General features: G+C 43.0%; 1 protein-coding gene across 1 annotated transcript in view; it reads right to left on the minus strand.

Annotated features, from left to right (window-relative positions):
- LOC144683663 (glycine receptor subunit alpha-4-like) overlaps positions 1-25,858 on the minus strand; it is a 145,311-nt gene that overhangs the window by 77,398 nt on the left and 42,055 nt on the right. Inside the window, exon 2 of the mRNA XM_078546916.1 lies at positions 1,907-2,052. Within this exon, the coding sequence (XP_078403042.1) occupies positions 1,907-2,052 (146 nt within the window). The remainder of the gene's footprint in view (positions 1-1,906; positions 2,053-25,858) is intronic.

The raw sequence follows: 25,858 nt of genomic DNA on the forward strand, positions 1-25,858 counted from the left end.
CCCTAGCCAAGCTGCTCCAGTACAGCTACAGCGCTGGCATCTACCCGGCTGTGTGGAAAATTGCCCACGTATGTCCTGTACACAAAAAGCAGGACAAATCCAACCCAGCCAATTACTGCCCCTTCAGTCTTCTCTCCATCATCAGTATCCCTTTATGTCTTTGGCATTTAAAAGTCTGTCAATCTCGGCTTTAAACATTCTCAATGACTGAGCTTCCATGTAACATTGTCACATGGGACAGCTTGTATTATGAATTTGTTCACAGGTTTATGTGAATATTTAATGGTAGAACAGCAGAAATGGTGGTTTTACTGGCCAGCTACAGTAATAAAAGCAGTCATCTCCTGCCCTTGATATTCTCAGGTGATCTAAGGGACTCACCACTGTCCCCTTTAACGTCTGGGCTGGACATGCAACCCTGCCAGAATTCTAATCCAACAATTCGAATCGGTGTTTTCCGGTCATTAGAGACAGGAGGAGACCATTCAGCCCTTCTAGCCTGTTAGATAGGAACAGGAGGAGACCATTCAGCCCTTCTAGCCTGTTAGATAGGAACAGGAGGAGGCCATTCAGCCCCTTAAATCTACTCCACCAATCAATTAGATAATGACTGATCTTTATCTAAACTACATTAACCCACCTTTGCTCCGTATACATTGACATCCTTACCCAACTAAAATCTTTTGGGATCAATCTGAAAGCTCCAAATGTCCCCCAGCATCCACAGCCTGACAGTGCCTGGCCCCCACCACCCTTTGTGTGAAAATGTGCTTCTGGATTTCACTCCTGAATGGCTTAGCTCTAACACATTTTGCAGGGAGAATAAAAAGCAGTGTAAAATAAAGAATACAATTCAGTAGGGGACATAGGAGCAGAGGGAGCTGGGGGCATATGTGCATAAATCATTGAAGGGGGCAAGACAGGAGAAAGTGAGTAAAAAAAGCATCTGAGATCCTAGGCTTCATAAATAGAGGCATTGAGTACAAAACCAAGGCAGATATGATGGACCGCTATGAAAGACCAGTTTGGCCTCAACTGGAGGATAGGATCCAAATCTGGGGATGACAGATTTCAGTTATGTGGAAAGATTGGAGAAGCTGGGGCTGTTCTCCTTAGAGAAGTGAGGGTTGAGAGGAGATTTGATAGAGGTATTTAAAATCATGAAGGGTCTGGACAGAGTAGAGAGGGAGAAACTGTTCCCTTTGGCAGAAGGATTGAGAACCAGAGGACACCAATTTAAGATGAATGGCAAATGAACTAGTGGTGACATGAGGAAAAACCTTTATATGCAGCGAGTGGTTGGCATCTGGAATGTGCTGCCCGAGAGTTCAGTGGAGGTGGATACAATCGTGGTTTTCAAAAGAGAATTGGATAATTATCTGAAGAGAAAAGAAATACAGGCTACAGGGAAAAGGGAGCAGAGTAGGACCAGGTGAGTTGGTCTTGCTGAGAGATGGCAATGATAGGATGGGCTGAGTGGTCTCCTTTTGTTCTGTAGCCATTCTATGATCCTACAGTTCATCACAGAGAGAGGTTTGAGGCATCTTTAAACACAGGGGGTGACGCATAATTTTAAGATTATGTCCCATTGTTGTGGATTCCACCACCAAAAGAAACAGTTTCTCTCCATTTATGTTACTAAATACTTTTATCTTTTTAAACACCTCGATCTGATCACCTCACAATCTTCATTCTGAAGAAGAAATCCTAACCTTCAGTAACTTCACCCACTACAGGAGGGAACTGGGATTCTACCATTACATTGGAACAGTTCCGTCTTCTTGCTGTTCGTGTTTCCCAGAGGGGTGAAAATTTGATAGAATAGGCCTGTTAGGAGTAAGATGTTTTGGCCTAAGCTCTCCTGGCACTTAGAAAAATCACAAGCTGGAGATGAGCAGAAGGGCACAGATACCTGTACCTTTAAAATTTGGCCGGATCCGTGCATCATAGCCTGAGGTTTTCCCCATCAGTTTGTCAAGGAAATCAGACGGTGATGGTGGCAATGATGTTCTCCTGGTGGACTTTGTCTCCGCCTCTTTAGATGACACTGGTCTGTGGGATAGAACGATACAAACAGACTGAGTACTTGGTACTGAAGCTTTATCTTCCTGAGGGTGACCACTCTCCACCCTGAAACCACAGCTTTGAAAATGGGGGAAATGTTATGTTTACAATGCTATCTTTACAAAGTGTCTATTCCTCAATGCAATCTCCTACAGTGTGAGGTAAAAGAGCTGGGTTCAACCACCCGGTGTAAGGGGCCACACGCAGATAAGCCTACACCAGAGTGAGACATTGACAGAGTGAATAGTTGGGAATTTGGCTCAGGTGGGAATTCGGTGCACAGAGAGAAAAAGTTGCTCCTTTTTTTTCCCAACCTCCAGCAGTTGATGAATTTCCTTCCTTGTCTCTGAGCTAGGTGAGTGTAACTTTCTATGACTTTATCTGTGTAAATTAACTAATGGACTAATTAAATAAATAAGGTTGGGCAGAAGTGACAGGGCTGGTGGTGTGCCGTGACTGCAGCATGTGTGAATCTGTGGAATGCACTGCAATCCTAGACAAACATATCTGTAGGAAGTGTCTGCAGCTTAGGCAACTCCGGCTCGGAGTTGCTGAGCCGGAGTCTGAGTTGTGGACATTGGGAGGCATCAGGGAGGGGGAGAGTTACCTGGGTACTTTGTTCCAGGAGGCAGTCACCGTTAGGTTAGGCAGATCTTTAGAGTTGGTCGATGGTCAGGGACAGGAGGGTGTGGCTGGGAGACAGGCAGGTACGGAGAATCAGCATATAGTGATGGAGGAGCCTCAGCCCCTGACTTCGACCAACAGGTATGAGGTGTTGGCTAACTCTGTGAATGAGGAGAAGGACTGCAAGGTGGATAAGCAGACTGACCATGGCACCATGGTGAAGAACACTATTCAAGTGGGGGGTGTGAAGAGGAAAGCTGTTATGAAGTGGAAGGTGACAAGTGCCAGGCAGACCAAATCTACAAGGGAAACTTGACCACGCTATCACAATGGTTTTTCAGTTTGTATTTATTACGAGGAGATTTGTGCATTGAATTCAGAAATAGAGTCCATTAACACCTTCAGTGATTTAAAAAATTAAAATAAACCATTTATTAACAAAAGAAAAGAATTTAAACACATACATAAAATTACAGTTACTTGATATTGTAACAAATCCCAAAAATCATAATTAACCTGACTCCCAACTACACAACCCCTTAAGGCAACAGCCTAAAATAGATCTTAAATTTAACTAAGGAATTCAGCAAGGTTACCATAACACCCACTTAACAGTGGAATTCCAAAGGCTTTTAACACCACTTTAGTTACTGGACCAGCACTTCTTCTGAATCGCTAGGGCTTATTCCAAGTCTGTATTACACGGTGTACCTTTCAAGATTTTACACCCCCACATAGCCTTGCATCATTCTTTACATATATTTCTCTCTCTTAAATGTGTAAAATCTCATTGTTCTACATGTCTTTGGAAATTTACTTTTCCCATAATATAAAAATTTTTCCTGTTGTCAATATGGCCCTTTTTACCTTTAAGGAAAAATAAACATAATAACCTTGCACTTTTTATCTTGTTAGTTGTAAACACCCTACCATCCCTTTGAAAATCAAACAACTCCCCACTTATCTTAAATGTAAATTTCATTCACACCTTATCTACTGACCCTTATAATCAAGCTCACTCATTATCATTTCAAATACCCATCACTACATGCTGGTTCCCCTTACCTGCCTGTCTCCCTGTCACACCCTTTGGTCCCTGTCCATCGATCAACTCTAAAGTTCTGTCTAATCTAAGGGTGACTGCCTCCTGGAACAAAGTTTCTAGGTAACTCTCCCCTTCCCTGATGCCTCCCAATGTCTGCAATTCAGACTCCAGGACTCCAGCTCAGCAACTCAGAGCCGGAGTTGTCTAAGCTGCAGATACTTTCTGCAGATATGTTTGTCTAGGATTGCAGTACATTCAATAGATTCCCACCTGCTGCAGTCATGGTACACCACCAACCCTGCCATTTCTGTCCAACCTAACCCTTGCAGTCTATCTGACTCGAATTCAATTAAATAAATCACACAGGCAGAACCATCCAACTCACACCCATAAGCCTACAGTAATATTGTGGAAAATATGATAGCTTCATGATACCTCATTATGAGCCGTCATAATTTTAAGAAATGGCTTCATTTTCTCAATCCATCTTACACTACTTACTATACTTATCTATATACACGAACTAGTACATTACCAGGTGTGTGTATTAACATAACAATATATCCAAATCTTTTGTATCAACAGAGGCTGTTTCAGTCCAGTGTACAGGTTTTAAATGTCCAATTTCCCTTTGATCTTTAAACTCTCGACAATGCATCTGCAATTAGATTTTCTTGTCCAGTCACATGTATAATCTGCAACTTAATGGTGGCAGTAATAACCTCCATCTGAACAGTCTTGCACTTTGGTCTTGAAATTTATCCAGAAATTTTAAAGGATTGTGGTATGTATAACCAGTTGTTTCTGATGAATTGCTTTCAACACAAATCTTGAAATGATGCAATGCTAACACCAGACCTAGTGTCTCCTTTCCGATATTTGAATATCATCTCTGATGTACATTCAACTTGCTTGAAAAATACCCTGTTGGTTTCTCAATTCCAGTTTCATCTTCTGGTAACGATACAGCACCAATACCTATATCACTTGCATCAATCAGCAGCATAAACTGCTTGGCATTATTGGGTACTGCCAAAACTGGTGTTGTAGTCAATACAGTTTTCAAACTGTCAAGTGCCTTCTGACACTCCTGTGTCCATTGAAACATCTTGTTCTTTTTTAGTAGTTCAGTCAATGGAGCAACCACACTGCTAAAATTTGGTACAAACTTCTGGTGCAATCCAATCATGCGCCAAAATCTCATAACTTCTCATTTTGTTGTAGGCACGGGCAAATTCATGATGGCTTTCACTTTCAGATCTCTCGGAGCTACATTACCTCGTCCAATGGTATAGCCTAGATATGTAACTTGCGCTTTTGCAAATTCACTTTTGCCCAAATTCATCACCAAGTTAGCTTATTACAGTCAATTAAACAGTTCTTTCAGATGTTGTAAATGCTCCTCCCACGTTTGACTGAAAACTACCAAGTTGTCAATATAAACAGAACAATTGCTCAGTCTTGCAATTTGTCAGTCTTTGAAATGTTGCAGGTGCATTCTTCATAAAATGGCATAACTTTGAACTAATATAGCCTATTTGGTGTCACAAAAGCCAATATCTCTTTTGCTCTCTCTGACAACGGTACTTGCCAATATCTTCTCAGCAAGTCAATCTTTGTGATAAACTTTGATTGTCCCACCTTCTCAATGCAATCTTTCAACCTTGGAATAGGACATGAATCCACTTTTGTCACTGTATTCACCTTTCGGTAGTCCACACGCAGTCTTTGTGTCCCATCTGGTTCTGTTACCATCACAATGGGTGAACTCCAATTACTGCAACTAGATTCAATTATGTCATTTTGAAGCATGGAGTCAATTTCTTTCTGTACTTGCGATAATTTTATCAGATTCAATCTAAAAGGATGTTTCCTTATTGAAACTGAATCACTCACATCTACATTCTGTGTATTTGTCCTCCCCAGCCTATTCCCACAAATAGTTTTGTGCGACTGCAATAGCTTCTCCAAATCACTTTGACACTTGTCTGGAAGGTAACTTAATATTACATTTAACTTTTTAAGTACCTCCTCATTGTCTAATTTGATTAGAGAAAAAACAACTTCAGAATCTTCCATTTCTACCTCCTCTTTACCACCACTAATACCTCCTTTTGGTTATCTTTCCTCTCGAAGTACATTTAAGCATATTTACATGACACACCCTCTGCTTCTTTCTTCTGTCTGGGGTATTTATTAAATAATTTACTTCACTTAGTTTCTTTTCAATCCTGTAAAGTTCACTAAGTCTTGCCTTTAATGGTTCACCTAACACTGGTAACAAAACGAATACATTTTTCCCAGCAATAAAATTATGAGCTTTGTCTCTCTTATCTGCTGAAATATGAGACGGCCTCCACTTCCTCGTTAACACATTACTTATAAGGTAATAACATTCTGGAATACATTCTGCCCCTCTCCTGAATAAGCTCTCTGATATAACTTCTTTATTTGTGAATCCTTCTGCTGTAACTCTACCAATTAACTGAACTAAACACTTCCACTTCATTCTCTTCAACCTTTTCTTTCTGTGCAATCTTTTCAAAAACAGATCCAGCTGATTGAATATCAGCATCCTTTCCCTCCTCTTGTTTCAACCTGTGAGTTTGTGATCTTGTTACTACACAACCTGGAAACAATCCAGGATGTTCTTCCTGCAATACCTCTGTTGAATACATCTCCACAGGCTGCTTGGCTACAGTTGGCATTGCCAACATCTGTGACCCAGCTATATCATTGCCTAAAATAAACCAAAGCCCTGCAATGAGCAATTTTTCCACTATTCCAACAATCAGTTTACCTGTTTTCAACTTATTTTTTAAATTTGGTTTAGCATCTCCATGAATCCAACTTTTTACCCCCTGTCCCTGCAATATTCCCTCTAGACACAAATATCATTATCCCACGACATTAAGGATTGACTAGCACCTGTATCCCTTAAAATTTTAACATCTTTACCTGCTCCACCCCATACACATGTAAAGACTTTCCCTTCACATACAAAATCTTTAAACATTTCTGTAGCCTGCACTTCAGCACTCCCTTGGGTAAATTGTGAACACACTCCTGCTTCTTTACCTATCACTGATTCTTCCTGCTTTACCTGTACACAAACCATTGGCTTTTCCTGATTCTGGATCTCAGAACCCAGAGTACTCTTATTTCCAGGACTTTTCTGTGTTCCAATTACGGCAATAGGTTTTCCCTGTAACCTCCAACACATTGATTTTGTGTGCCCCATCTTACTACAATCAAAACACCTCAGTTTTTGATTGTCACTTCTACCCTCGGCACCTTCCTTTCTAGTCTGAAGAGAAACTTCCTGAAAATTTCCACCTACTCCTTCTCTTCCCTAACTACCCACCTTCCTTTCATCTTCCCACTTCCTATCCTTTTATGATTTAAAAGGGTGAATAGAAAAGGTTTAGCTCTATGAACTAACTCATAATCATCAGCTATCTCTGCTGCTTGTCTTACAGAATCAACCCTCTGTTCCTCCACATGGATTCTCATCACCAAAGGAATTGAATCTTTAAAGTCCTTCAAAAGAATTCTCTAAGAGCTGCATATGTTATCTCTACCTTTAATGCTCGTATCCACCTATCAAAATTACTTTGTTTTTCTCTCTCAAACTCAATATAAGTCTGACCAGACTGTTTCCTTATATTTCTAAATTTCTGCCTGTATGCCTCAGGAACCAACTCATAAGTACCCAAAATAGCCTTTTTTTACTGCCTGGACATCTCTTTTTACAGCGATGCATATCTCTCATGAGCTCCACCTACCAAACTAGACTGTAAAAGCAATATCCAGATTTCTTGTGGCCATTTCATCTGCTTAAAGATATCTTCTCAAATGAAATAAAGAATACCTCTACATCCCTCTCCTCAAACTTCGAAAGTTCCTGCACAAATTTAAGTATCTCCCCACTTGGTTTTAAATTGAAAGTGGTTGTTTTCACATTAGAACCTTCCTCCACATCTGAGATCTCTTTTTTTAACTTTCAGCTTCCTAGGTTGATATTCTCTCTCCCTTTCCTTTTCTCTTTCCTCCATTGGTAATTTCAGTCTCTGAAGATCAAGTTTTCTTATTTCCATTTCCCTTTGAAATGCTCTCTATTTTTCCTGTTCCTTTTCTTTCACCTTTGATGTTCTACTTTTTTCATTTTTTTCATTTGCAGCTGAATCTTAGCCAATTCAACTGACTCACTAGCTTCAGGTATCCCTTCCAATTTCAAATGCTGCACTATTACTGCAACATATCCACCAATTCTGTTAACTTAACCTTAGTTACTTTTTGCAAACCAATCAGAGTTATATCATCTATTCCTAGAAGTTATAGCAATGGTTAAAGCCATATTTGCAGTCTAACTACTTTAAAATCCCTCAACACCAACTCCTGAGTTCAATGTTCTTCTTGTACTCATAGTCTTAAGATTCACCAACTCCAACCCAGTCAAGGAATAATAAAAGTCCCGCAAAGAGCTCTCAATTTTGTTATAACGTGGCAGGTGATATGTGCCAGGCAGACCAAATCTACAAGGGAAATTTGGCCACACTATCACAATGGTCTTGCAATTTGTATTTATTATGAGAAGATTTGTGCATTGAATTCAGAAGTAATGAATCCACTAACAGCTTTAGTGATTTAAAAAAATTAAATTAAAATATTTATTAACAAACACAAAGGACTTAAACACATACATAAAATTACAGTTACAAATCCCCAAAATTCATAATCAACCTAACTCCCAACTACACACCCACTTAAGGCAACAACCCAAAATAGGTTTTAAATTTAAATAAGCAACCCAGCATGGTCACCACATTACCCGCTCGACAGTGGAATTCCAAAAGCTTTTAACACTACTTCAGAGTGGTTAGAGATTATTCCAAATCTATGTCACACGGTGCACCTTTCAAGGTTTTACATGGCCACCCCCACATATCCTTCCATCCTTCTTTAAATATGTTTCTTTCTCTTTAATGTGTAAAATCCCTTTGTTCTACATGTCTTTGGAAATTTGCTTTTCCCATGATATAAAAAATGTTCATGTTGTCAATATGGCTCTTTTTACCTTTAGGGAAAAATAAACATAATAACCTTGCATTATTTATCTGGTTAGCTGTAAACATCCTACCATCCCTTTGAAAATCAAACAACTCCCCACTTATCTTAAAATTCAAATTTCATTCATACCTTATCTACTGGCCCTTAGACTCTAGCTCATTCATTATCATTTCAAATACCCTTTTTACACCTAACCATTTTCATAATTTCCACCTTGCATCTATCTGACTCTAAATCAGTCACACAGGTAGAACCATCCACACTCATGTCCATAAGCTTACAGTAATGTTGTAAAATGTATGATAGCTTTGTGACAATGTGGTAGTGATAGGAGACAGTTTGGTCAGGAGGATAGATACTGTTTCCTGCAGTCACGACCAGAAGCTCCAAAGGTTGTGTAGAATGCTTGGTGCCTCTCCTCATGGCTAGAGAGAAACTTGGAGTGGGAGGGGGAGGATCCAGTTGTCATTGCCCACATGGTAACCAATGACATAGTAGAAATAGGAATGATGTTCTGCTAACAGAATTTGAGCCAAATTAAAAAGTAGAACATCAAAGGTAATCATCCTCAGGATTGTTAGCAGAGCCACGTGTTTACTGACATAGGGTGGCTCAAAGAATGGTTTAGGAAGAAGGGGGTTCAATTCATGGGATACTAATATCAGTACTCGGGGGAGAGTGAGCTATTTCGTTGGGATGGGCTCCACTTCAACCATGTTGGGACCAGTGTTCTGGCCAATCATATAACTATGAACAGGACTTTAAATTAATAGATGGTGGGGAGTTATTGGGGAGGGTTCAGGTAAAGAGAGATTTAGAAATTCAAAAAGAAAAGTTGAGGTATCGGAACAGTATAGTGATTTGAGTAAAGGCAAGTAGAGTGGGACAGGAAGAGGCAGAGAGTTTAACAAAAACTGTATGTCATAGAATAAGATCATTGAAGGGAATCAGAAATAAAATGAAATTAAAGTTTCTTTATCTGAATGAATGAAGCATCTTCAATAACATAGATGAACTAGTGCCAAAAATAGAGGCCAATGATTTAGATCTAATAGTTATTTATACAACTTTTTACAATTTGTATAAATGATTTGGATGAAGGGACTGAAGGTATGGTCGCTAAATTTGCTAATGATACAAAGATAGGTAGGAAAGTAGTTATGAAGAGGACATAAGGAGGTGGCAAGCAAACATAGATAGGTTAAGTGAGTGGGCAAAGACCTGGCAAATGGAGTATAATGTGGAAAAATGTGAAATTGTCCATTTTTTCTGGAAGAATAAAAAAGGAGCATAGTATCTAAATAGTGAGAGATTGCAGAGCTCTGAGATTCAAAGGGACCTGGATGTCCTTGTGCACAAATCACAAAAGGCTAGTTTGCAGGTACTGCAAGTAATAAGAAAGCTAATAGAATGTTATTGTTTATTGTAAAGGAAATTGAATATAAAAGAAGAGAGGTTATGCTTCAGTTGTACAGGACACTGCTGAGGTCACATCTGGAGTACTGTGTTCAGTATTGGTCTCCTTATTTAAGGAAGGATGTAAATGCATTCGAAGCAGTTCAGTGAAGGTCTGCTAGACTAATACCGGAATGGGTGGATTGTCTTATGAGGAAAGGTTGGACAGGCTAGGCTTGTATCTGCTGGAGTTTAGAAGTGTAAGAGGCGACTTGATTGAAACATATAATACCTCCAGGGGTCTTGACAGGATGGATGTGAAAGGATGTTTCCTCTTGTGAGAGAATCTAGAACTCGGGGTCACTGTTTAAAAAAAGGGGTCACCCATTTAAGACAGAGACGAGGAGAATTTTTTTCTCTCAGAGGGTAGTGAGTATTTGGAACCCTCTTTCCCAGAGAGCAGTGGAAACAGTGTCTTTGAATATTTTTAGGGCAGACATAGATAGATTCTTGATTACCAAGGGGGTGAAAGGTTATCGGGGTATGCAGGAATGTAGGGTTGAGGTTACAATCAGATCAGCCATGATCTTATTGAATGGTGGAGCAGGCTCGAGGGGCCAAATGGCCTACTCCTGCTCCTAATTTGTATGGTTGTTTGTTCATATAGAAAGCAGAGAGTAGGTATAAACAGGACTTTTTCAAACTGGCAGGCTGTGAATAGTGGAGTGTCGTAAGGATTAGCACTGGTGCCTCAGCTATTTACAATCAATATTATTGACTTACATGAAGAGACAGAGAGTAATGTATCAAAGTTTGCTGATGATACTAAGCTAGTGGGAAGGTAAGATGTGGGGAGTGTAGTATAACGGTCTGGGACACAAACAGGGTTGACGTGGGACTGATTACAGTACCACCCACACAGTGATGTAAGAAGGCACATGACCCCGACCTAGGGGTCAGTGTGGTGTCGAGCAGAGACGTGTAAAGACCTAAACATGGAGATAGTTCCTAGCCTGTACCCTTTACTGTACATGTGCACACTTTTCTAGTAGTTATCAAAGACTTACAGTTAACCTACTGAAGACTTGGAAGCTTCTTTAAGATATATCGTTCTGTAACAAACACCCTCCCAACATGGTGGCAGCTGGGGATCAAAACCCTCAACCTCGCTAAAATCCTGAAACAAAGCAAAATGCTGGATGGCTAAGAAAAACATCAGTGAAATCCTGACCTGAAAGTAGCTCCCAATAGAAGCTGAAGGCATGGAGAAAAATCATCAGAAAACACTCCAAAGAAAAGACCTGGAAACTGAAGGCAGAGATTTTTTCTGCAGCAGAAGACTCCATTCCCTTGGAAGTCCAGCTTCAAAGTGCATACTGCACTGAACCTGCAAGGGTGAGCTAAATCTTATAAAGTTCCAGGCTGCAGCTAGTCCTGAGATCCCTTTCTGTAATTCAGTGTCAGGAGTGTCATTGAAATAAATCCATCAGTTAAACCAGATCCCCTAGTCAGAGCCTCAACACTCTGCATTCATAAGAAAAGAAAAAATAATTGATTATCTAAATTTCTCAAGAAAGTCATGTTTGTTCAGCTCAGAAAATGGCAAGCATAAGTTCTAATTTGAACACCTTATTATTCACCATAGCAAACCGCTATGAACAAAAGAAGTCAGCAGACAGTCGATCTAGACAGCTACTGTTAAAACTTCTTCTTCAAGAAGCGTACCATCGCCACTTCGCGGAGCCTGCCAAAACCGGAAATGCGTGAAATCCTTACGTCTTGGAGTCAACAGCGACGGTATCTTGAAGTCCAGGAAAAGCTCCAGAGAAAGTAAAAAATAACTGAAGGCAGAGCAAGAAATTGCCTTTCAGCACAGTTTTCCAACTTCAAAAAAAACCCTAGATGACCCAAACTTCTTGTTATGAACTTTTCCTGCAGCATTAGAGGGTCAAAAAAAGGTTATTGCTAGCCATTCTTAAAAGGGCAACACCACTTAAAGCTGTAACTGCTAAAAATTAAATGACCATGGATCTAAAATCTAACTTACCAGATTAGTTTGGACTTATCCAAGGGCCAAACCCAACAGGAAATGGCATCACTGAGAAGCAAATTTTTACATCATTGGAGTACATCAGGTCTCAGTAAAAAATCAGAGAAAGCCCAGATTACTGCCTTTTTCTGCTAGTTTGGTGAACTTGCAGATGAAGAACTCCTAACGCATGGCACTGATGAAGCCTCAACTAGCCTTGAAGAAGTATTTAACAAATATTTTAATCTTCAAGCTGAGAAGCATGCAGAGCTTAAAAAGAGGGATAGAAAACCATCAAAAAGGGGGCAAAGAGACAGCACTTGAACAAACCACACAAAGGGACTAGAGATTCAGGGAACTTTCCAGAAGTCACAAAAGAATACATTTTTGAAGATCCCAACATGTTTCCTCAAGCAGCTGATAGTGAACAACAAGGAAATAGTTCTGTGGTAGGTGGAGCAAGAAAACGCAGAAATAAAATCCGAAAATGTTCATGTCAAAGCTGAACTGGAAGAGTTGCAGCACAAGATTCAAGCTGAGTATACACCTTTGAAAACACATGATAAACTAATGTCTTCAATGACTCAAACTGTTTGATATCTGGACAAATTTCAAAGGCGGAGGAGATAGGAGGAGATAATGATCCTCAATTCCACAGCTAGCAAATCAAAGCAGGAGTTGGGAAAACTCAACCAGATGTACAGCCAGACACAACATCAGACAGAAAAGGCACCCAAAGAAGTTGTGGCCTTGAAAGACTCTTTGAAGAACCAATATGTGCCCCTGGAAAAGCAGTGTGGAGATGGTGGCATAGTGGTAATGTCACTGGCCTAGAAATCTAGGGACCCAAGTTAATGCTCTGAGGTCATGGGTTCAAATCCCACCACAGCAGCTGACGACATGTAAATTCAATTTATCAGTTGTGACCGCAGACCTACAGCAATGTGGCTGACTCTTAACTGCTTGCTGAAATGCTGAATAAGCCTCTTAGCTCAAGGGCAATTAGGGATGGGCAATAAATGCAAGGTGCCAGTGATGCCCACATCCCATGAAAGAATAAAAAGACATTAAATGCCACTTTAGGGAAAAGCTATGTTGGAGCTATCAGTAGTAACAAAGCAATATACTGAAATGCAGAGTGAGAAGGCAAGAGCTGATAAAGAAAATAAACATATTAATAAAGACTAACTTGAGCAGCTCAAGACAAAGTAACTGAGCTTTGTAATGAAAAGGAAAACCTGTTGAAGGACCTTCACATGCTACAAGGATATGTTAGGTCAGAGTTCATTCCTCTGGAACATTACGCAGTGAAACAAAATGAATTTAATGCTACTCTGAAAGAAATGAAGAACCGGTTGGCAGAGAAGGCTCAGGAATGATCTATATTCTGGGAGAAGCCGAGAGGTATAAGAAAGAGACAGTAGTGCTAAAGAGAACATTGCATGTTTTGGAAGAAACCTTGGAAAAACATTACATTTGCAAATAGATATACCAAGAGATGAAAATCAAGAACACCGAATGGCAAGTGAAGATAGAAATTCTCACAAAATAGTGTGAGGTCTCAAAAACAATTGGCAGAAGTGTAATTATAGAATGTGAACTTGAAGGATAGTACAGTGGAATTATAAACAAAATAAAAACAGAATTACCTGGAAAAACTCAGCAAGTCTGGCAGCATCGGCGGAGAAGAAATCAGTCAACGTTTCGAGCCCTCATGGCCCTTCAGCAGAACTGAAGCATAGTTTCAACAAGGGAGAAATATAAATTGGTTTAAGGTGGGTGGGGGGGAAGAGACACATTGAGGGTGTGGTGTGAGCAGATAATCAAAAGATGTCAGAGACAAAAGGGTCAAAGAGGTGTTGAAGGTGGTGGTCTTTGTCTGAGAAAAGTGCTAATTAAGAATGCAAGACAGGATATTCAAAGTACAGCTCTAGTGGGGGTGGGGTGGAAAGACTAAAGGTTTTAGTTTTAGATTTAAAAATAATGGAAATAGGTGGGGAAAGAAGAATCTATATAAATTATTGAAAAAGAAGGCGGGTGGGGGGGGAAAAGAAACGGGGTGGGGATGGGGGGAGGGGGGTTTAAGATCTAAAGTTGTTGAATTCAATATTCAGCCCAGAAGGCTGTAAAGTGCCTAGTCGGAAGATGAGGTGCTGTTCCTCCAGTTTGCGTTGGGCTTCACTGGAACAATGCAGCAAGCCAAGGACAGACATGTGGGCAAGAGAACAGGGTGGAGTGTTAAAATGGCAAGCGACAGGGAGGTTTGGGTCTTTCTTGCGGACAGACCGCAGGTGTTCCGCAAAACGGTCGCCCAGTTTGCGTTTGGTCTCTCCAATGTAGAGGAGACCGCATTGGGAGCAACGAATGCAGTAGACTAAGTTAGGGGAAATGCAAGTGAAATGCTGCTTCACTTGAAAGGAGTGTTTGGGCCCTTGGACGGTGAGGAGAGAGGAAGTGAAGGGGCAGGTGTTGCATCTTCTGCGTGGGCATGGGGAGGTGCCATAAGTGGGGGTTGAGGAGTAGGGGGTGATGGAGGAGTGGACCAGGGTGTCCCGGAGGGAACGATCCCTACGGAATGCCGTCAGGGGGGGTGAAGGGAAGATGTGTTTGGTGGTGGCATCATGCTGGAGTTGGCGGAAATGGCGGAGGATGATCCTTTGAATGCGGAGGCTGGTGGGGTGATAAGTGAGGACAAGGGGGACCCTATCATGTTTCTGGGAAGGAGGAGAAGGCGTGAGGGAGGATGCGCGAGATATGGGCCGGACACGGTTGAGGGCCCTGTCAACGACCGTGGATGGAAAACCTCGGTTAAGGAAGAAGGAGGACATGTCAGAGGAGCTGTTTTTGAAGGTAGCGTCATCAGAACAGATGCGACGGAGGCGAAGGAACTGAGAAAATGGGATGGAGTCTTTACAGGAAGCGGGGTGTGAGGAGCTGTAGTCGAGGTAGCTGTGGGAGTCGGTAGGCTTGTAATGGATATTGGTGGACAGTCTATCATCAGAAATTGAGACAGAGAGGTCAAGGAAGGGAAGAGAAGTGTCAGAGATGGACCATGTGAAGATGATGGAGGGGTGGAGATTGGAAGCAAAATTAATAAATTTTTCCAGGTCCCGACGAGAGCATGAAGCAGCACCGAAGTAATCATCGATGTACCGGAGAAAGAGTTGTGGGAGGGGGCCGGAGTAGGACTGGAACAAGGAATGTTCCACATACCCCATAAAGAGACAGGCATAGCTGGGGCCCATGCGGGTACCCATAGCCACACCTTTTATTTGAAGGAAGTGAGAGGAGTTAAAGGAGAAATTGTTCAGTGTGAGAACAAGTTCAGCCAAACGGAGGAGAGTAGTGGTGGATGGGGATTGTTGGGGCCTCTGTTCAAGGAAGAAGCTAAGGGCCCTCAGACCATCCTGGTGGGGGATGGAGGTGTAGAGGGATTGGACATCCATGGTGAAGAGGAAGCGGTTGGGGCCAGGGAACTGGAAATTGTTGATGTGACGTAAGGTGTCAGAGGAATCACGGATGTAGGTGGGAAGGGACTGGACAAGGGGAGAGAGAAGGGAGTCAAGATAACGAGAAATGAGTTCCGTGGGGCAGGAACAGGCTGACACGATCGGTCTGCCAGGACAGTTCTGTTTGTGGATTTTGGGTAGGAGGTAGAAGCGGGCCGTCCGAGGTTGGGCGACTATCAAGTTGGAAGCTGTGGGAGGAAGATCTCCAGAGGAGATGAGGTCAGTGACAGTCCTGGAAACAATGGCTTGATGTTCTGTGGTGGGGTCATGGTCCAGGGAGAGGTAGGAGGAAACGTCTGCGAGTTGACGCTCAGCCTCCGCGAGGTAGAGGTCAATGCGCCAGATAACAACAGTACCCCACCAGCCTCCGCATTCAAAGGATCATCCTCCGCCATTTCCGCCAACTCCAGCATGATGCCACCACCAAACACATCTTCCCTTCACCCCCCCTGACGGCATTCCGTAGGGATCGTTCCCTCCGGGACACCCTGGTCCACTCCTCCATCACCCCCTACTCCTCAACCCCCACTTATGGCACCTCCCCATGCCCACGCAGAAGATGCAACACCTGCCCCTTCACTTCCTCTCTCCTCACCGTCCAAGGGCCCAAACACTCCTTTCAAGTGAAGCAGCATTTCACTTGCATTTCCCCTAACTTAGTCTACTGCATTCGTTGCTCCCAATGCGGTCTCCTCTACATTGGAGAGACCAAACGCAAACTGGGCGACCGTTTTGCGGAACACCTGCGGTCTGTCCGCAAGAAAGACCCAAACCTCCCTGTCGCTTGCCATTTTAACACTCCACCCTGTTCTCTTGCCCACATGTCTGTCCTTGGCTTGCTGCATTGTTCCAGTGAAGCCCAACGCAAACTGGAGGAACAGCACCTCATCTTCCGACTAGGCACTTTACAGCCTTCTGGGCTGAATATTGAATTCAACAACTTTAGATCTTAAACCCCCCTCCCCCCATCCCCACCCCGTTTCTTTTCCCCCCCCACCCGCCTTCTTTTTCAATAATTTATATAGATTCTTCTTTCCCCACCTATTTCCATTATTTTTAAATCTAAAACTAAAACCTTTAGTCTTTCCACCCCACCCCCACTAGAGCTGTACTTTGAATATCCTGTCTTGCATTCTTAATTAGCACTTTTCTCAGACAAAGACCACCACCTTCAACACCTCTTTGACCCTTTTGTCTCTGACATCTTTTGATTATCTGCTCACACCACACCCTCAATGTGTCTCTTCCCCCCCACCCACCTTAAACCAATTTATATTTCTCCCTTGTTGAAACTATGCTTCAGTTCTGCTGAAGGGCCATGAGGGCTCGAAACGTTGACTGATTTCTTCTCCGCCGATGCTGCCAGACTTGCTGAGTTTTTCCAGGTAATTCTGTTTTTATTCAGTGGAATTATACTCTGCCAAGGAAAACTTATCTGTGCGGAGAATCAGCTTTCATGTACGAATGGTGAGTTACCAAGGCAAAATGAGAACTGATGAGAACACTGCTCTGTCGCTTACAGGGATAGAACACTTGATGAATTTCAAGCATCAGATGTCTCTAGTTAACATCTTGAGAAATGCCTGGAACAGAAGAAGTAATTGCTGAATATGCAGAACAGTTGTTTGAATACAGAATTACTAACCAAAACTGATTAAATTGTTGAACTCTGATCGAACCTGAACAACATGATGAATGGGATGCACAGCAGGAAGAACAAGACCAGACTTTGAAAGCAGGGAAGGAGAATTCTAAGAAATACATTGAGGATCTAATGAATGAATTGAAAGAGTCTAAACAGCAGTCAGTGACCAGGCAAGAAACATTCCCAACAGAACCGAATGTCTATGTGAAGTTGTCAGCCTTATATTAGAGTTCCATGGATAACTCTGAGATGAAGACAACTCAACTTACCAGAGTAGTTGCCAAGCTGAATGAAAAGATTTGTAGGCTCAAAAAATAACTGAAAAGAAGAAAGTAATCCAAAATTTGGCAAAAATTGTGAAACAGATATGAGTGAATGTTCCATTGTTGAAACGTTAATGCCTATGTACAGCGAGATGGCCCACACAACAAAAGAAGAGAGGGGAGCAACATGGAGACAAATACAATGTTCATCCACCTCACAAGAAACGAGTTAGAGTAGCAGCAGCCACTTCCCAATGCAACAGCAGAACCGACCAAGTGCAGTTCAACCCAAAGGGATGGAAAAGAATGAAAGCATACCAAAATGGCAGCCCAATCCCCAAGCCAACAGGAAGGACTAGAAACAACAGAGCCTACTACTCCCCCAACAGAATGGCAAATGAGATATGGAAGGGTTATATGGCCTCCAGACTGCCTGAATCTGTAAATTCAAGGACTTGAAGGAGGGAGATGGAATAATGAGAATGTTGTAATAATGCTAACACAGTAAAAGCAACAATGTAGTAATAGCAATAATGTGGTATCAACAATGTAAATGCATGAGATTGTTAACAATGTAAGGCATGGAGTAAACTAGTGTAACTCCATATACATTGGATAAAGACTTTGGGGGAGGTGTAGTATAATAGCCTGGCACATACATAAAGACCTAAACATGGACATAACTCCTAGCCTGTACCCTTTATTGTACATGTGTACATAGTTCTAGTAGTTAATAAAGGCTTAAAGTTAATCTATTGAAGACTATGAAGACTACTTTAAGATATACCATTCTGTAACCAACAGCCTCCCAACACAGAGAGGCCACAGTGAGATATAGACAGGTTAAGTGAGCTGGCAACAGGATGGCAGATGGAGTATAATGTGGGGAAGTGTGAAGTTATTCACTTCAGTTATCAGAATAGAAAAGCAGAATATTTTTCAAAAAGTGTGAAACTTGTAAATTTTGATGTTCAAAGAGACTTGGGCATGCTTGTACAAGGAACACAGAAAGTTAGCATGCAGGAGCAGCAACCAATTAGGAAGGCAAATGACATTCTGGGCTCTATTGCAAGTGGATTGGAGTACAGGAATATAGACATTTTGCTACAATTGTACAGAGTTTTGGTGAGACCACATCTAAAGTACCAAGGGCAGTTATGGTCTCCACATTTAAGAATATATTTGCAATGCAGGCGGTATAGTGAAGGATCATTAGATTAGTCCCAGGCGTGAGGGGGTTGTCCTATGATGACAGACTGAGTAAATTGGGCTTATAGAACCTATTCTAAGGGATGTGATAACTGGAAATTTAAAAAATAATGGTGAGATTGGGCAGAGTCAACATGGATTTATAAAAGAGACGTCATGTTTGACAAACCTGTTGGAGTTTTTTGAGGCTGTAACTAGCAGAATAGATAAGGGGGAACTAGTGGATGTGGTGTATTTGAATTTTCAGAAAGCTTTCGATAAGGCCCCACTTGGGGGTTGGTAAACAAAATTAGAGCTCACAGAATTGGGGATTGGTTAATGGATAGAAAACAGAGTATGGATAAATGGATCATTCTCAGATTGGCAGGTGGTGACTACTGGGACACTGCAAGGATCAGTGCTTGACCCCCAGCTATTCGCAATCTATGTCAATGATCCGAATGTCGGCATCAAATGTAATATCACTAAATTTGCTGATGACACAAATCTAAGTGGGAATGTGAGTTGTGTGGATGATGCAAAGAGGCCTCAAGGAGATTTAGACAGACTAAGCGAATAGGCAAGAACATGGGGGATGGAATATGCGCCGGAAAAATGTGAAGTTTTCCACTTTGGTAGGAAAACAGAAATGCAGAGTATTGAGAGAGATTGGGAATATTGATGTTCAAAGAGATCTGGGTGCCCTTGTTCATGAGTCACTGAAAGCTAATATGAAGGTGCAACAAGCAATTAGAAAGGTAAATGGTATGTTAGTATTTATTGCAAGGAAATTTGAGTACAGGATTAAGGAAGTCTTGCTGCAATTGTATAGAGCCTTGGTAAGACCATATCTGGAGTATTGTGCACAGTTTTGGTCTCCTTATCTAAGAAAGGATATACTGGCCACAGAGGGAGTGCAATGAGGTTCACCAGACTAATCCCAGGGATGGAGGGATTGTGATACGAGGGCAGATTAAAGAGACTAGTTCGGTATTCTCTGGAGTTTAGAAGAATGAGAGGAGGCCTCATTGAGACACACAAAATGCTTACAAGGCTCGACAGGGTAGATGCAGGAAGGATGTTTCCCCTGGTCTCTAGAATCAGGGCACACAGACTCGGATTAAGGGGCAGGCCATTTAGGACTGAGATGAAGAGGAATTTTGTAACTCAGAGGGCGATGAATCTTTGGAATTCTTTACCCAGAAGGCTGTGGAAGCTCACTCATTGAACATGTTCAAAGCAGAGGTTGAGAGGTTTCGCGATACCGATGACATCAATGGAGACAGGATAGTGTGAGAAGATGGCAATCGAGTAGAAGATCAGCCATGATTTAGTTAAATGCTGGAGCAGGCTCGAGGGGCCCATGGCTGACTCATGCTTTTCTGTTCCTATGTCTCGATTAGGCAGAAAGTGAGAGAATTGTTTCTGCTGGTCAGGAAATCTAAAATACAGGGGGACAGTCTCAGGATAAGAGGGCGATCTTGGTGGATTGAGATGAAGAGAAATTTCTTCAATCAAAGGATTGTGAATCTTTGGAATTCTCTACTCCAGAGGATTGTGGAAGCTCCATTGTTTAATACATTTAAGGCAAGGACAGATGGATTTTTGGTCTCTCAGGGAATCAAGTGATATGGGGAATGGACGGATAAGTGGATTGAAGCTCTGAATCAGGCAAAAATCATATTGAATAGCGGAGCAGGCTTGACGTGCCATATAGTCCACTCCTGTTCTATTTGTTGTGTTCTAGTGTTCTTGACCCTCTCTCAATTCACAAACCTGGAGAATCTATCTCGATTCACTAACCTTAAGTTTTGCACAATTCACTAACCTGGAGTCTCTCTCTCAATTCAGTAAACCTTGATTCACTCTTGATTCACTAACCCAGGGTCTGTCTCGATTCACCAACCCGGGGTCACTCTCGATTCACTAACCCGACATTTTTTCTCGATTCACTAAACCGGAGTCACTCTTGATTTACGAAAGGGGAATCTCTCCCGATTCACTAAGCTGGTCTCTCTCTCTCTCTCTCTCTCGATTCAATAACGCGGACTCTCTCTCGATTGAAGGAGTCAAGGTATATCGGGAGTGGACGGAAAAGTGGAGTTGAAACTCAAGATCAGGCAAAAGCATATTGAATGGCGGAGCAGGCTTGAGGGACAGCGTGGTCCAGTACTGTTCTAATTGTTGTGTTGTTATTTTATTGGGACTCCATCGATTCACTAACCGAGAGTATCTCTCTCGATTCATTAACCCGGAGTCACTCTCGATTCAGTAACCCGGAGTCACTCTCGATTCACTAACCTGGAGTCTCTCTCGATTCATTAACCCGGAATCACTCTCGATTCACTATCCCGGAGTCACTCTCGATTCATTGACCCGGAGTCTCTCTCTATTCACCAACCGGGAGTCTCTCTCGATTCATTAAACCGGAGTCTCTCTCGTTTCACTAACACGGAGTCTCTCTCTATTCACTAACCCGGAGTCACTCTCTCGATTCACTAACCTGGCGTCACTCTTTATTCACTATCCCGGAGTCACTCTTGATTCACTAACCAGGAGTCACTCTCGATTCAATAACCCGGAGTCTCTCTCGATTCACTAAACTGGAATCTCTCTCGATTCAATAACCCGGAATCTCTCTCGATTCACTAACATGGAATCCCTTTCGATTCACTTACCCGGAGTCTCTCTCAATTAACTAACCCGGAGTCACTCTTTATTCACTAACCCGGAGTCTCTCTCGATTCACTAAACTGGAGTCTCTCTCGATTCAATAACCCAGAGTCTCTCTCGATTCACTAACCCAGAGTCACTCTCGATTCAATAACCCGGAATCTCTCTCGTTTCACTAAACTGGAGTCTCTCTCGATTCACTAACCCGGAGTCACTCTCGATTCACTAACCCGGAGTCTCTCTCTATTCACTAACCCGGAGTTTCTCTCGATTCACGAACCCGAAATCTCTCTCGATTCACTGACCCAGCGTATCTGTCGATTCACTAACCCGGACTCTATCTCGATACACTAGCCCGGAGTTTCTCTCGATTCACTAACCCGGAGTCTCTTTCGATTCACTAAGCCGGATTCTCTCTCGTTTCACAAACCCGGAGACACTCTCGATTCACTAACCTGGAGTCTCTATCGATTCACTAACCTAGAGTCTCTCTGTATTCACTAACCTGGAGTCACTCTCGATTCACTAACCCGGAGTTTGTCTCGATTCACTAAGCTGGAATCCCTTTCGATTCACATACCCGGAGTCTCTCTCGATTCACTAAGCTGGAATCCCTTTCGATTCACATACCCGGAGTCTCTCTCGATTCACTAACCTGGAATCCCTTTCGATTCACATACCCGGAGTCTCTCTCGATTCACTAACCCGGAGTCACTCTCAATTCCCGATCCCGGAGTCACTCTCGATTCACTAACCCGGAGTCTCTCTCTATTCACCAACCCGGAGTCTCTCTCGATTCACATACCCGGAGTCTCTCTCGATTCACTAACCTGGAATCCCTTTCGATTCACATACCCGGAGTCTCTCTTGATTCACTAACCCGGAGCCTCTCTCGATTCACTAACCCGGAGTCACTCTCGATTCACTAACCCGGAGTCGCTCTCGATTCAGTTACCCGGAGTCTCTCTCGATTCACTAACCTGGAGTCTCTCTCGATTCACTAACCCGGAGTCACTCTCGATTCACTAATCTGGAGTCAATCTCGATTCACTAATCTGGAGTCAATTTCCATTCACTAACCCGGACTCTATGTAGATACACTAGCCTGGAGTTTCTCTCCATTCACTAACATGGAGTGACTCTTGATTCACTAACCCAGAGTCTCTCTCGATTCACTAACCCGGAGCCCGGAGTCACTCTCGATTCACGAACCCAATGTTTCTTTCGATTCACTAACCCGGAGTCTCTCTCGATTCACTAACCCGGAGTCTCTCTCTATTCACTAACCCGGAGTCACTCTCTCGATTCACTAACCCGGAGTCACTCACATTTAACTAGCCTGGAGTCTCTCTCTCGATTCACTATCCCTGAGTTTCTCTCGATTCACGAACCCGAAATCTCTCTCGATTCACTGACCCAGAGCATCTGTCGATTCACTAACCCGGAATCTATATAGATACACTAGCCTGGAGTTTCTCTCGATTCACTAATCTGGAGTCACTCTCGATTCACTAACCCGGAGACTCTCTCGATTCACTAACCCGGATTCACTCTCGATTCACTAACCCGGATTCACTCTCGATTCACTAACCCGGAGTCACTCTCGATTCACTAACCCGGATTCACTCTCGATTCAGTAACCTGGAGTCACTCTTTATTCACTATCCCGGAGTCACTCTTGATTCGCTAACTCGGACTCTCCCTCGACTCATGAACCTGAAATCTCTCTTGATTCACTAACCCGGAGTCACTCTCATTTTACTAACCTGGAGTCTCTCTCGATTCACTATCCCGGAGTTTCTCTCAATTCACGAACCCAAAATCACTCTCGATTCACTGACTCAGAGTATCTGTCGATTCACTAAACCGGACTCTATCTCGATACACTAACCCGGAGTCTCTCTCGACTCAATAACCCGGACTCTCTCTCGATTCACTAAGCCGGAGTATCTCTCGATTCAGTTACCCGGAGTCTCTCTCGATTCACTAACCCGTAGTCTCTCTCGATTCACTAACCCGGAGTCTCTCTCGATTCACGAACCCGAAATCTCTCTCGATTCACTGACCCAGAGTATCTGTCGATTTATGAAACCAGACTCTATATAGATACGCTAACCTGGAGTCACTCTCGATTCAATAACCCGGATTCTCGCTCGATTCACTGACCCGGAGTCTCTCTCGATTCATTGTCCCGGAGTCACTCTCGATTCACTAACCCGGAGTCACTCTCGATTCAATAACACGGAGTCTCTCTCGATTCACTAACCCGGAGTCACTCTCGATTCACTAACCTGGACACACTCTCTCGATTCACTAACCCGGACTCACTATCGATTCACTAACCCGGAGTCACTCTCGATTCAGAACCCGGAGTCACTCTTGATTCACTAACCGGGAGTCACTCTTGATTCACTAACCCGGACACTCTCTCGATTCACTAATCCGGGGTATCTCTCGATTCAGTTACCCGGAGTCTCTCTCGATTCACTAAAACGGAGTCACTCACATTTTATTAGCCTGGAGTTTCTCTCGATTCACGATCCCAAAATCTCTCTCAATTCACTGACGCAGAGTATCTGTCGATTTACTAACCCGGACTCTATATAGATACATTAGCCTGGAGTTTCTCTCGATTCACTAACCTGGTGTCTCTCTCGATTCAAAAACCCGGAGTCACTCTCGATTCACTAACCCGGATTCACTCTCGATTCACTAACCCGGATTCACTCTCGATTCACTAACCCAGTGTCACTCTCGATTCATTAACCCGGAGTCACTCTCGATTCACTAACCCGGAGTCACTGTCGATTCACTATCCCGAATTCACTCTCGATTCAATAACCCGAAGTTTCTCTCGATTCACTATCCCGGAGTCACTTTCGATTCACTAACCCGGATTCACTCTCGACTCAATAACCCGGAGTCTCTTTTGATTCATTAAGCCGGAGACACTCTCGATTCACTAACCCGGAGTCACTCTCGATTCATTGACCCGGAGTCTCTCTCAATTCACCAACCCGGAGTCTCTCTCGTTTCACTAACCCGGAGTCTCTCTCGATTCACTAACCTGGAGTCACTCTCGATTCAATAACCCGGAATCTCTCTCGATTCACTAACCCGGAGTCTCTCTTTATTCACTAACCCGGAGTCACTCTTGATTCGCTAACCCGGAGTCTCTCTCGATTCACTAACCTGGAGTCTCTCTTTATTCACTAACCCGGAGTCACTCTCGATTCAATAACACGGAGTCTCTCTCGATTCACTAAACTGGAATCTCTCTCGATTCACTAACACAGGGTCTCTCTGTATTCACTAACCCGGAGTCACTCTTGATTGACTAACCGGGAGTCAATCTTGATTCACTAACCCAGACTCTCTCTCGATTCACTAACCCGGAGTCTCTCTCGATTCACTATCCTGGAGTCTCTCTCGATTCAATAACCCGGAGTCGCTCTCGATTCAATAACCCGGAGTCGCTCTCGATTCAATAACCCGGAGTCTCTCTCGATTCAATAACCCGAAGTCGCTCTCGATTCAATAACCCGGATTCTCTCTCGATTCACTAACCCGAAGTCACTCTCGATTCATTATCCTGGAATCACTCTCGATTCAATAACCCGGATTCACTCTCGATTCTCTAACCCGGAGTCACTCTCGATTCACTAACCCGGATTCACTCTCGATTCACTAACCCGGAGTCACTCTCGATTCAATATCACGGAGTATCTCTTGATTCATTTAGCCGGAGTCACTCTCGATTCACTAACCCGGAGTCACTCTCGATTCATTGACCCGGAGTCCCTCTCTATTCACCAACCCGGAGTCTCTCTCTATTCACTAACCCGGAGTCACTCTCTCGACTCACTAACCTGAAGTCACTCTCGATTCACTAACCCAGAGTCTCTCTCAATTCGCTAACCTGGAGTCACTATTTATTCACTATCCCAGAGACACTCTTGATTCGCTAACCCGGACTCTCTCTCGATTCACGAACCCGAAATCTCTCTCGATTCAATATCCCGGAGTTTCTCTCGATTCACGAACCCGAAATCTCTCTCGATTCACTGACCCAGAGGATCTGTCGATTCACTAACCCGGACTCTATCTCGATACACTAGCCCGGAGTTTCTCTCGATTCACTAACCCGGAGTCTCTCTCGATTCACTAATCCGGATTCTCTCTCGATTCACTAACCCGGAGACAGTCTCAATTCACTATCCCGGAGTCTCTCTCAATTCACTAACCCGGAATCTCTCTCGATTCACTAACCCGGAGTCACTCTCGAGTCCCGATCCCGAGTCTCTCTCGATTCACTCACCCGGAGTTTCTCTCCATTCACCAACCCGGAGTCTC

Source organism: Cetorhinus maximus, chromosome 8 (genome assembly GCF_964194155.1).
Source record: "Cetorhinus maximus chromosome 8, sCetMax3.hap1.1, whole genome shotgun sequence".
Lineage (NCBI taxonomy): Eukaryota > Metazoa > Chordata > Chondrichthyes > Lamniformes > Cetorhinidae > Cetorhinus > Cetorhinus maximus.